This window comes from Oncorhynchus tshawytscha, linkage group LG29 (genome assembly GCF_018296145.1).
Source record: "Oncorhynchus tshawytscha isolate Ot180627B linkage group LG29, Otsh_v2.0, whole genome shotgun sequence".
NCBI classification, from domain to species: Eukaryota; Metazoa; Chordata; class Actinopteri; order Salmoniformes; family Salmonidae; genus Oncorhynchus; species Oncorhynchus tshawytscha.
In genome coordinates, this window is record NC_056457.1 from 3,704,713 (window position 1) to 3,718,836 (window position 14,124).

The window sequence follows — 14,124 nt, forward strand, 5'->3', positions numbered from 1 at the left end:
CTGGGAGACTAGTCAGGATCAAGGCAAAGATGAACGGAGCAAAGTACAGAGAGATGAAAACCTGCTCCAGAGCCCTCTGGACTTCAGACTGGGATGAAGGTTCACCTTCCATCAGGACAACGAGCCTAAGCACACAGCCAAGACATAGCCTGGACTTGAACCTGAACAAACACAAAAAAAGCTTTGCAGCAACGCTCCCCATCCAACCTGACAGAGAGGATCTGCAGAGACAAACTCTCCAATATAGGTGTGCCAAGCTTGTACTGTCATACCCAAGAAGACTTGAGGCTGTAATCGCTGCCAAAAATGCTTCAACAAAGTACTGAGTAAAGTGTTTGAATACTTATGTAAATGTGATATTTCAGTTTTTCATTGTGTGCACTTGCACTTTGCCAACCCCATTAAATATTTAATAGAAACATGTAAGGACCGCTAAAACAAAATATGCATTTTTGAAATTTGTGAAACAGTTTTAAACCACCTCATTACAATTGTTCTCTATTCAAGGCTGAGAACAGAAGGCAACAATACAAATGGCTCCTTTGACAACAGTACTGCAAAGACATGCACATTGTCCCATCAGTGAGGCGATGTGTATAGTTATGTGTCCTACCAGTTTTGGGATCAACAGAGAAATATGGTTGTCCTTGGAGAATACTGTAGACCACTCGGGCACTATTTCCATATGTGGGGTCATCAGCGTCCGTTGCAGTAACTTGATATACCGAAGTACCTGGAAGAAAAATAATAAAAATTAGGCTTAAACGTTGTTTTGGATACTTTTGTTTCAATGAGTGTATATGTGTCCCCTCATCGTGTCCCTTTTTTTATCGATGGAAATAAGAAATGTTATATGTTTGAAACACATTATTTAGCATTATTTCTAAACACACAAAACCTTTGGAATTTGTTTATTGACCAAAACCTCAGAGAAATGTTGCTTTTTGTGCAATGTAATCTAAACATGAAATCATTTTTATTATCAATTGAGTCAAATGCAATCTTTTTTCTCACTTCCTAGTAGTACATAGTACTGAGTAGTAAACATTACAAATAATTTGTATTTTAATGCAAATCTAAGACAAAACATCTTCCCTTTTAATGCAAATCTAAGACAAAACATCTTCCCTTTTAAGGAATAAAATGTAAAGAAAACGTAGAGCTTACCAACATATAGATTCACAGGAAGTGTGAGGTATTTAGTTCCAAAACGAACTAATTATGATAATATCAAATGGGTATTTGCATTCAGAAGTTCCATTAATGATAGCCTCCCACAGTACAGTAACTTGCTCAACAGAAGGACTATAATTGCTTTTGTGATCTATGTTTTTTTTCTAATAGTTCAGCCCAGATGGTGAATGGTTTTCTCCTCTTATACAAACCTGGTCACATATCTCATATTATTGTTACCCCTAGCTTGTCCATGCTTACTTTTATTACCTCCCATTGGTTTCAATCCATCGACACTATCTGCTGTTGACTTATTGCAGGGACCACAATACATTTAATGCAGTTTTGGGAGCTCAAGTTGGCCGTCTGAAATGGGATTATAACAAATAATTTGAAGTGAAAATCGGAAAATCAACCCCACACAGCTAAAAGAGACCTGTCCTCCCTCTGTCAATTCATCATTACTACCAGATATTTTGTTTCTCAAAGTTTCCCCAAACTCTTCTTTAATGGATGGCAATAATTGTTTGGAAAACAATTCTGGTTCATGGGGTAGTTTATTGACTGAGCACAGTGTATTTTGAATCTGCCTGGCGGAATTGTCACAACAGGCATTTTACAATTGCATGACTACAAATTGAATGTTTCTATATTTGCCACACCTTAAAGCTATTCTATAGCCCTTTGTTGTCCAAACCTGGAGCAAGAGTATTATCAAAGTTTTGTGAGAGCAGTTTCCTGAAGTTTTCAGACTGATGATTGTCTTAGAAGACAGAAGGGGTAATCTTAGTGCAACTGACAGATAGAAATGTACATTTTAATACCCGTGTAAAACTACATCACGTTTTCATTAGTAGAGGTTACTTAGAGGAGGAAGTGAACTTCATAAAAATACAAATGGTATGTCACACCCTGGTCTTAGTATTTTGTGTTTTCTTTATTATTTTGGTCAGGCCAGGGTGTGACATGGGTTATTTATGTGGTGTGTTTTGTCTTGTTTTTTTTGTAGGTTATGGGATTGTGGTGTAGTATAGTTGTCTAGAAAAGCCTATGGTTGCCTGGAGTGGTTCTCAATCAGAGGCAGGTGTTTATCGTTGTCTCTGATTGGGAACCATATTTTTTTTTTTTTAATTTAAAGCACACTGTTTTGCAATGAGTAGCCTCAACAGCACTCTGTCGTAGCACCATGGTGTAGCCGGAGGACAGCTAGTTTCCGTCCTCCTCTGGGTACATTGACTTTAATACAAAATCTGTGGGGCTCTTGATTCTCACCCCCTTCCATAGTCTTACACAGTAATTATGACAACTTCTCGAGGACGTCCTCCAACCTATCAGAGCTTTTGCAGCATGAATTGACATGTTGTCCACCCATTCAAAGGATTAGAGAACAAATCTAGTACTGAAAGCACAAGCTACAGCTAGCTAGCACTGCAGTGCATAAAATGTGATGAGTAGTTGACTCAAAGAGAGAGAAAGACAGTTGAACAGTTTGAACAAATACATGTCTTTCAAATGAATGAGAAGCAAGAGAGAGACTGTTTTTTCAGTTTTACTTACTTAGCTAGCAAATGCAGCTTACTAGTATAACTATTCAAACCTCCTGCTCAAACAGAGGGATGCTATGTTAGCTAGCTGGCTATGGCTATCTAACACAAAACTGGAACTCTTCCAAGTCAAGGTAAGCTTTTGGTAAACTGCTTCCTGACTCTCCACTGTAATGTTACTGAATGAATGAAGTGGGTTTTACTAACCTGTTAGTTCTATTAGCTATGTTCACTATGATGTTACTTTAGCTAATATGGTAACAATGGTGTAGGCTGTGTGTAGTGGTTATGATATGGTTTGGCTTGGAAAGTTTTTTTTTTGCCTGGTCACATACAGCTGATGTGTTGTGCATTGAAGTCTACAAGCGAAAGGAAAAGGTGAGAGGAAAAGAACACTTAGATATGCGAAGGAATACAAATTGGCTGATATAAAAGTGGTTGAATGGAATATAAATGACAGTCATCCAATATGCTGTAATAGAAATAAGGCCATGCTCATTAAAAAAAATGCAAATCCACTGCATCGTTCACAAAATTACTTTCTCCTTGCCAGGTCCTGTTTAGTAGCATTGATCTGTATTTTATTTTGGGTGACAGCAAATGTAGGGATCCCCATTTCTCATTTGGCAAGGGTTTAGATTAAGGAATGGGTAGAGGTTTGAAATTTGTGTTCCATCTTTCATTTTGGGGACTTTCCTACTTTATAAAATTCTATTTTATACCTAAACGTTCTAGAACAGAACAAATAGAATTGAACAATACAACCAATGAATGTCAGAGTTCCATATTTATTGGATAAAAACACCCTCAGATTTGACACCTGTTTATCAACAAGATTCCAGCCAGCTGTGAAGAGAGAGAGAGAAAAACACAGCGAGAGAGTGAGAGAGAGAGAATCCCAGCAAGAGAACACGTGAGAGAGAGAAACACAGTGAGAGAGAGAGAAACACGGCGAGAGAGAGAAACACGGCAAGAGAGAGAAACATGAGAGAGAGAGAAACAGCGAGAGAGAGAGAGAGAAACAAAGTGGTAGAGAGAAACAGCAAGAGAGAGAAACACAGCGAGAAAGAGAATGAAACACAGCGAGAGAGAGAGAGAGAAATACAGTGAGACAGAGAATGAGAGAGAAAAAAACTGTGAGAGAGAGAAACAGCGAGAGAGAGAAACAGAGAAAAAGAGAGAAACAGAGAAACAGAGAGAATTGATAGAGAAAAAGAGAGAGAAACAGAGCGGGAGAGTTATACACAGAGAAACATGCAAGAGAGAGAGAGAAACACAGCGGGAAACTTATACACAGAGAAATACAGAGAGAAACACAATGAGAGAGAGAGAGAATAGAGCAAATTGAATTGAATTGAGAGAGAGTGAGAGTGAAGCAAAGCAAGAGAGGAAGAGGAACACAGCGAGAGAGAGAGAGAAACAAAGAGAGAGAGAGAAACACAGCAAGAGAAACACAGCAAGAGAAACACAGCAAGAGAGAAACTGAGCAAGAGAGCATGAGAGAGAGAGAGACACAGTGATAGAGAGAGATAAACACACAGAGAGAAACACAGCGAGAAAGAGCAAGAGAGAAACACAGCGAGCAAGAGAAACACAGCGTGATCGAGCAAGAGAGACTAACTCAGCGAGAGAGGGAAACACAGCGAGCAAGAGAAACACAGCGAGAGCGAGCAAGAGAGAAACTCAGCGAGAGAGGGAAACACAGCGAGAGAGAGAGAAATACAGCGAGAGAGAGAAACACAAGAAAAATAAAGAAACGCAGCGATAGAGAGAAACACAGCCAATCAACCAGCACATGTACTCTACTGAATGGTTATTGTTATTGTTCAATGTATGGTTATTTTGACCCTTGATTATTGTTGTTACTGTTGTCCCGTTGACAAATTTGATTCTCATTTTTTTCAAATTGTAAATATCTAAAATAAGCTTTAGCAAAAATATGTTCATTGTTACTTCATGCCAATAAAGCAAATTGAATTTAATTGAAACACGATGAGAGAGAGAGGGATACACAGCGAGACAGAGAGAAACACTGTGAGAGAGAAAAAGACACGAGACAGAGAGAGAAACAATGTGAGAGAGGAAACACAGCGAGAGAGAGAAACACAGCGAGAGAGAAACACAGCGAGAGAGAAAGACAGTGATAGAGGGAGAGAAACAGCGAGAGAGAGAGAAAAACAGCGAGAGAGAGAGAAAAAGCAAGGAATAGAGAGAAACGCAGCAAGAGAAAGAGAGAGAGAAACATAGTGAGAGAGAAACACAGCGAGAGATATAAACAAAGCGAGAGAGAAACACAGAGAAAGAGAGAGAAAGAAAGTGAGAGAAATAGAGAGAGAGAAACATAGCGAGAAAGAGAAACACAAGGAACACAGCGAGAGAGAAAAACACAGCCAGAGATAGAGAAACATAGCGAGAGAGAGAAAGAGAGACAGAGACAGGGAAACAGTGAGAGAGAGAGAGAGAGAAACACAGGGAGAGACAGAGCAAGATAAACACAGCGAGAGAGTGAGAGAAACACAGCGAGAGAGAGAGAAACACAGCGAGAGAGAGAGCGAAACAGTGAGAGAGCGAGAGAGGGAAACAGCAAGTGAGTGAAACACACCAAGAGAGAGAAACAAAGCAAGAGAAAGAGAGACAGAGAAACAATGAGAGAGAAACACAGAGGAAGAGAAACACAGCGGGAGAGAGGAACCCAGCGAGAGAGCAAGAGAGAGAGAGAGAATCACAGGAGAGAGAGAGACACAAAGAGAGAGAGAGATAGAGAAACACAGCAAGAGAAACAGCGAGAGAGAGAAACTGAGCGAGAGAGCACGAGAGAGAGAGAAACACAGTGATAGAGAGAGATAAACACAGAGGGAAACAGCGAGAGAGAGCAAGAGAGAAACACAGCAAGAAAGATAAAGAAACACAGCGAGAGAGAGAGAAACACAGCGAGAGAGAGAAACGCAGCTCGAGAGAGAGAAACACAGCGAGATAAAGAAACACAGGGAGAGGGAGAAAGAAACAGCAAGAAAGATAAAGAAACACAGCGAGAGAGAGAGAGAAACACAGCGAGAGAGAGAAACACAGCGCGAGAGCGAGAAACACAGCAAGAAAGATAAAGAAACACAGCGAGAGAGAGAAACACAGCGAGAGAGAGAAACACAGCAAGAGAGAGAGAGAGACACAGCAAGAAAGATAAAGAAACACAGCAAGAGAGAGAAACACAGCCAATCAACCAGCACATGTACTCTACTGAATGGTTATTGTTATTGTTCAATGTATGGTTATTTTTACCCTTGGTTATTGTTGTTACTGTTGTTCCGTTGACAACTTTGATTCTCATTTTTTTCATGTTGTAAATATCTAAAATAAGCTTTAGCAAAAATATGTTCATTGTTACTTCATGCCAATAAAGCAAATTGAATTTAATTGAATTGAAACACAATGAGAGAGAGAGAGAGGGAAACAAAGCGAGAGAGAGAATGAGAGAAACACAGCGAGACTGAGAGAAACACGATGAAAGAGAGAGAAAGACAGTGATAGAGAGAGAGAAACACAGCGAGAGTGAGAGAAACACAGCGAGAGAGAGAGAAACAAAGCGAGAGAGAGAAAGACAGCGAGAGAGAAAGACAGCGAGAGAGAGAGAGAAACACAGCGATAGAGAGAAACAGCGAGAGAGAGAGAAAGAAACCCAGCGAGAGTGAGAGAGAAACACAGCGAGAGAGAGAGAAACAAAGCGAGAGAGAGAAAGACAGCGAGAGAGAAAGGCAGCAAGAGAGAGAGAAACAATGTGAGAGAGAAACACAGCAATAGAGAGAGAAACAGCGAGAGAGAGAGAAACAAAGCAAGGAAGAGAGAGAAACACAGCAAGAGAAAGAGAGAGAGATAAACACAATGAAAGAGAGAACCAGTGAGAGAGCGAGAGGGAAACACAGTGAGAGAGAGAAACACAGCAAGACAGAGAGAAAGAAACCCAGCGAGAGAGAGAGAGAGAAACATAGTGAGAGACAGAAAGACAGCGAGAGAGAGAAACAAAGTGAGAGAAATTAGAGAGAGAGAAACATAGCAAGAAAGAGAAACACAAGAAACACAGCGAGAGAGAGAAACACAGCCAGAGATAGAGAAACACAGCGAGAGAGAGAGAGACACATAGAGAAAGAGAGAGAAACAAAGTGAGAGAAATAGAGAGAGAGAAACATAGCGAGAAAGAGAAACACAGGAAACACAGCGAGAGAGAGAGAGAAACACAGCGAGAGAGAGAACCAGTGAGAGAGAAACAGTGAGAGAGAGAGATAGAGAAACACAGCAAGAGAAACACAGCGAGAGAGAGAGAAACTGAGCGAGGGAGCACAAGTGAGAGAGAAACACAGTGATAGAGAGAGATAAACACACAGAGAGAAACACAGCAAGAGAGAGCAAGAGAGAAAGAGAAACACAGCAAGAAAGATAAAGAAACACAGCACGAGATAGAGAAACACAGCAAGAAAGATAAAGACACACAGCCAGTGATAGAGAAACACAGTGAGAGAGAGAGAAACACAGTCGAGAGAGAGAGAGAAAAACACAGCGAGAGAGAGAGAGAGAGAAACACAGCGAGAGAGAGAAACACAGCGAGAGATAGAGAAACACAGCCAGAGATAGAGAAACACAGCGAGAGAGAGAGAGGGAGAGAAACACAGCGAGGGAGAGAAACACAGCGAGAGAGAGAGAAACACAGCCAGAGATAGAGAAACACAGCGAGGGAGAGAGAAACAGTGAGAGAGAAACACAGAGAGAGAGAGAGAGAGAGAGAGAGAGAGAGAGAGAGAGAGAGAGAGACAGAGCAAGATAAACACAGTGAGAGAGCGAGAGAAACACAGCGAGGGAGAGAGAAGAACACAGTGAGAGAGTGGGAGAAACACAGCATGAGAGAGAATTAAAGAAACACAGCGAGAGAGAGAAAAAGACACAGAGATAGAGAGAGTGAAACAGTGGGAGAGTGGAACACAACGAGAGAGAGAAACACAGAGAGAGAGAGAAACACAGCTAGAGAGGGAGAGAAACAGCGGGAGAGTGGAACCCAGCGAGAGAGAGAAACACAGCGAGAGAGAGAAACACAGAGGGAGAGAGAGACAAACACAGCAAGATAAACACAGCGAGAGAGTGAGAGAAACACAGCGAGAGATAGAGAGGAACACAGTGAGAGAGCGGGAGAAACACAGCTAGAGAGGGAGAGAAACAGCGGGAGAGTGGAACCCAGCGAGAGAGAGAAACACAGAGGGAGAGAGGGAGAGATATAGAGGGAGAGAGCGAGAGACAAACACAGCAAGATAAACACAGTGAGAGAGCGGGAGAAACACAGCATGAGAGAGAATGAAAGAAACACAGCGAGACAGAGAGAGAGAAACACAGTGAGAGAGAGAAAAACACACAGAGATAGAGAGAGTGAAACACAGAGAGGGAGAGAAACAACGGGAGAGTGGAACCCAGCGAGAGAGAGAAACACAGAGAGAGAGAGAAACACAGAGGGAGAGAGGGAGAGAAACACAGCGAGAGAGAGAAACCAAGGGAGAGAGAAACACAGTGAGATAGAGAAAAACAAAGCGAGAGAGAGAAAGACAGAGAGAAAGACAATTTTGATTCTCATTTTTATATTGTAAATATCCAAACTAAGCTTTGGCAATACGTACATTGTTTCGTCATACCAATAAAGCATATTGAATGGAATTGAATTGAGAGAGAGAGAGAGAGAGAGAGAGAGAGAGAGAGAGAGAGAGAGAACTTTAATACGGCAGTGAATGCACTCAAAGAAAAAGCCTGCAGAGCATTGTATGCAAATAATATGAAATTATTGAATATCAACATCCCAACTAGAATTTGGACCAAAATATTTGACAGTGTAATCCTACCAATAGCTCTTTACGGAAGTGAGGTTTGGGGGCCTCTCAATAAACTGGACTTTAAAATGTGGGACAAACATCCAATTGAAGCCCTACATAGAGAATTATGTCGGAAGGTCTAGAGCCATACACCAACTAATGCATGTAGGGCAGAATTGGGCTGCTTTCCAAGAGTAATGAAAATACAGAAAAGATCATTAAAATTCTGGCTACATCTAAATTCAAGTCCAAGTCTGCAATTTAAAGCACTTCAAACCCATGAGCTGAGCGCAGAAACGAGCCCTCTCAGTCAGCTGGTGTTGGACCTCACCAACCAAGCTGACACCAGCACTGCTTCTAAAGAAAAAATTCCAATAAACAAAATCATGAACCAATCAAAGGACTCATATTTACAACATTGGAAAAACGAAACAAAATCCCAAAGCCGACTAAATTGCTATCTGACCCTAAAACAGAGAATATGAATTGGCTGATTATCTCTACCCTGTCAGAGATACGAAGCAGAGAAAGATCCTTACCAAGTACAGGCTGAGTGACCACCAATTGTCAATAGAAACCAGCAATAGAAACCATCAGACATGGCTACCCAAAGAGGAGCGTGTATGTGGTCACTGCATGACAGTGGAAGTAGAGACAGAGATGCACTTTCTCCTTTACTTTGATAAATATTCCTCACAAAGAGATTCATTATTCACAGAAATTACTACACTTATTCCTAATTTTAATTTATTAAACCCAGAGAAAAAACTAAAAATACTCATGGGCGAAGGAGCAATGGCTCCTCTTGCAGCCAAATATGTATTTGCCTGCCATAGCTTGAGGGACACTGAATAATAACATATGCATAGTAAGCAGTAACTTACTTATTATTACTATTATTGTTATTACTATTATTATTGTTGTTTATCATTCCAAAAAATAGTGGTATGGGTGGTAATGGGTAATGATAGCAGTTTAATGATGGTGGTGGTAGTAGTAGTAATGTTGATTGTAGTTGTAGTACTTATGTAATGGTGAAGATGACCATTATTTCGTTATAAGTTAGTTATTGTTTCATTTTCCATATGTAGATTTTTATATTTATTTCTACTATTGACTGTTACCATTTTATTGTTATTATGTTGTATTTATTTTTGTGTTATTATTTACTACATTTTTATAGTAGTATTTTTTATCGTTTATAATTTTATTACAATGTATTTTTATTTATTTTATTTATTTCACCTTTATTTAACCAGGTAGGTCAGTTGAGAACAAGTTCTCATCTACAATTGTGACCTGGCCAAGATAAAGTAAAGCAGTTTGACACATACAACAACACAGACTTACACATGGAGTAAAACAAACATACAGTCAATAATACAGTAGAAAAAGAAGTCTATATACAATTTGAGCAAATTAGGTGAAATAAGGGAGGTAAAGGCAAAAAAAAGGCCATGGTGGTGAAGTAAATACAATATAGCAAGTGAAACACTGGAATGGTAGATTTGCAGTGGGAGAAAGTGCAAAGTAGAGATAGAAAAAATGGGGTGCAAAGGAGCAAAATAAATAAATAAAAAATACAGTAGGGGGAGAGGTAGTTGTTTGGTCTAAATTATAGTTGGGCAATGTACATGTGCAGTAATCTGTGAGCTGCTCTGACAGCTGGTGCTTAACTTCTTGGTGACAGAGGGCAGTATTTTCACGTCCGGATTAACTTTTTTATGGTAGCAGGGGCAGTATTCAGCGGTTGTTGATTCAGATTTTCTTTTGAGGTCACTCTCTTTTCAGTCAGTTTTCTTTGGGAATCCAGATTTCTAAGGGACCTTCTTGCAGTTCCTATCGCTTCTTGAACGAGGGTCACTTGAAGTGCACTGTTCGATAGAGGCGCCTGACCAGAAAGCATGCTTCAGTTTGTTTTCTTCCTGTATTGAACACAGATCACCCCGTCTTCAATTTTATCGATTATTTACATTAAAAAATACCTGAAGTTGTATTACAAAAGTAGTTTGAAATGTTTTGGCAAAGTTTACAGCTAACTTTTGAGATATTTTGTAGTCAAGTTGCTCAAGTTGGAACCAGTGTTTTTCTGGATCAAAATAGAAAAATAAATGGCCATTTTGGATATTTATCGACGGAAATAATCGAACAAAAGGACCATTTGTGATGTTTATAGGACATATTGGAGTGCCAACAAATGAAGCTTGTCAAAGGTAAGGCATAAATTATATTTGTATTTCTGCGTTTTGTGTCGCGCCTGCACGGTTGAAATATGCTTTCTCTCTTTGTTCACGGAGGTGCTATCCTCAGATAATAGCATTGTTTGCTTTCGCCGAAAAGCCTTTTTGAAATCTGATATGTTGGCATGATTCACAACAATTGTAGCTTTAATTTGCATGTGTGATTTAATGAAAGTTAGATTTTTATAGTAATTTATTTTAATTTGGCTCTCTGCATTTTCCCTGGCTTTTGGCCCGGTGGGACGCATCCCACATATCCCAGAGAGGTTAAAGCTAGTGAGGGAGATAAGTGTTTCCAGTTTCAGAGATTTTTGTAGTTCATTCCAGTCATTGGAAGCAGAGACCTGGAAGGAGAGGCAGCCAAAGGAAGATTTGGTTTTGGGGGTGACCAGAGAGATATACCTGCTGGAGCGCGTGCTACAGGTGGGTGCTGCTATGGTGACCAGCGAGCTGAGATAAGAGGGGACTTTACCTAGCAGGGTCTTGTAAAAGACAGCGAGAGAAACACTAAGAAAGAGAGAGAAACCCAGCGAGAGAAAGAGAGAGAAACACAGCGAGAGAAAGATAGAAAAATACAGAGAGAGAGAAACATACCGAGAGACAGAAACCCAGAGAGAGACAGAGAGAGAAACACATAGAGAGAGAGAGAACTGCAGCGAGAGAGATAATCTCAACAGGAGAGAGAAACCCAGGGAGAGAGAGAAACTCAGTGAGAGAGTGAGAAACACTATGAGAGAGAAAGAGAGAAAAAAGCAAGAAAGGGAGGGAAATACAGCCCGAGAGAGAGAAACAAAGCGAAAAAGAAACAGAGAGAGAGAGAAAGAAACAGCGGGAGAGAGAAACACAGCGAGAAAGAGAGAGAGAGAGACATAGCGAGAGAGAGAGAGAGAGAGACATAGCGAGAGAGAGAGACATAGCGAGAGATAGAGAGAAACAGTGAGAGAGAGAGAGAGCAAGAGAAACACAGAGAGAGCGAAAGAAACACAGCGAGAGAGAATGAGAGAAACACAGCGAAAAACACAGTTAAAGAGAGAGAGAGAGAAACACAGTGAGAGAGAGAGAAACACAGTGAGAGACAGAAATAAACAAAGCCAGAGAGAGAAACACGGCGACAGAGAGAGAGAAACACAGTGAGAGAGAGAGAAACACAGTGAGAGACAGAAATAAACAAAGCCAGAGAGAGAAACACGGCGACAGAGAGAGAGAAACAGAGAAACAGAGAGAAAAACTGCAAGAGAAAGAGAGAGAGAGAAACAGAGAAAAACACAGAGAGAGACAGAGAGAGAAACAGATTGAGGGAGAGAGAAACACGGCGAGAGAGAGAAACACTGCGGGAGAGAGAGAGAGAGACACAAGCAAGAGAGGAAGAGAAACACAGCGAGAGAGAGAGCAAGAGAAACACAGCGAGAGAGAGAATGAGAGAAACAAAGCGAAACAGAGAGAGAAACACAGGGAGAGAGCAAGAGAGAGAGAAATACAGAGAGAGTGAGAGAAACACAGCGAAAGAGAGGAATACAGAGAGAGAGAAACACAGCGGCAGAGAGAGAAACATGGTGAGAGAGAGAAACACAGCAAGAGAGAGAGAGAAACACAGCGAGAGAGAGAGAGAAACACAGCGAGATAGAGCAAGCAAGAGAGGAAGGGAAACATAGTGAGAGAGAGAGCAAGAGAAACACAGCGAGAGAGAGAATGAGAGAAACAAAGCGAGACAGAGAGAGAGAAACACAGGGAGAGAGCACGAGAGAGAGAGTGAGAGAGTGAGATAAACACAGCAAAATAGAGGAACACGGAGAGGGAGACAGAAACAGCGGCAGAGAGAGAAACTAGGGAGATAAACACAGCGAGAGAGGGAGAGAAACACAGCGATAGAGAGAGTACAGTTAAAGAGAGAGAAAGAGAGTGAGAGAGAAGCACAGCGAGAGAGAGAAACATGCGAGATAGAGAAACATGTGAGAGAGAAACACAGTGAATAATAGAGAGAAACAGTGAGAGAGACAGAAACACAGTGAGTGAGTGAGAGAGAGAGAGAGAGAGAGAGGGAAACACAGTGAGAGAGAGAATGAGAGAAACACAGCAGGAGAGGTAGAGAAACAGTGAGATAGGGAGAGAGAAACCCAGTGAGAGAGAGAAAGAATCACAGCAAGAGCGAGAAAAAGACAGAGAGGGTGAGATAGAGAGAGAGTAACACAGCGAGAGAAAGAAACATGCGAGAGTCAGAGAAACAGCGAGAGAGGGAGAGAGAGAGTGAGAGTGAGAGAGAGAGAGAAACACAGTTAGAGAGAGAAAGACAGTGAGAGAGAGAAACACAGCGACACAGCAAGAGAGAGAAATACATTGAGAGAGAAAGAAACAAAGCCAGAGAGAGAAACATGGTGACAGAGAGAGAAACAGAAAAAGAGAGAGAAAAACAACAAGAGAAAGAGAGAGAGAGAGAGCGAGAGAGAGAGAGAGAAAGAGAAACATGCGATAGAGAAACGTGAGAGAGAAAAACACAGTGAATGATAGAGAGAAACAGCGAGAGAGACAGAAACACAGTGAGAGAGAGAGAGCGAGAGTGAATGAGAGAAACAGCGAGAGGAAGAGAAACAGACAGAGTGAGATAGAGAGAGAGTAACACAGCAAGAGAGAAAGACATTTAGAGAGAGAGAGACAGAGAGCAACAGTTTGAGAGAGAGTGACACAGCAAGAGAGAAAGAGAGACACAGCGAGAAAGAGAGAGAAACACAGCGAGAGAAAGGGAGAGAAACACAGCATGAGAGAGAGAAACATAGCGAGAGAGAGAGAAACAAAGTGAAAGAGAAACATAGAGAGAGAGAAAGAAAAAGCAGGAGAGAGAGAAACACGGCGATAGAGAAAAACAGAGCGAGAGAGAGAGACAGAGAGTAACACTGCCAGAGAGAGAAACACAGCGAGAGATAGAGGGAAACAGAGGGAGAGACAGAAACACAGAGAGAGAGACAGAAACACATAGAGAGAGAGAGAAACACAGCAACAGAGAGATTGAGAGAGAAACACAGCGAAAGAGAGAGCAAGAGAAACACAGCGAGAGAGTGAAAGAAACACAGCAACAGAGAGATTGAGAGAGAAACACAGCGAGAGAGTGAAAGAAACACAAAAAGAACACAGCGAAAGAGAGAATGTTATGTCATGCTTATAAAGCGAATTGAATTGAGAGAGACAGAGAGGGAGAGAGAGAGAGAGAGGGAGAGAGAGAGAGAGAGAGAGAGAGAGAGAGAGAGAGACAGAAAGACAGTGAGAGAGAGAAACACAGTGATAGAGAGAGAAACACAGCGAGAAAGAGAAACACAGCGAGAGAGAGAAACACAG

The 14,124-nt window shown here is 41.2% G+C and overlaps 1 protein-coding gene across 1 annotated transcript in view; it reads right to left on the reverse strand.

The window, feature by feature from the left end:
- The window catches only part of LOC112228032 (cadherin-18-like), a 234,694-nt gene that overhangs the window by 85,140 nt on the left and 135,430 nt on the right, over positions 1-14,124 (reverse strand). The window contains exon 4 of the mRNA XM_024393153.2: positions 614-733. Coding sequence (XP_024248921.1) covers positions 614-733 — 120 coding nt within the window. The remainder of the gene's footprint in view (positions 1-613; positions 734-14,124) is intronic.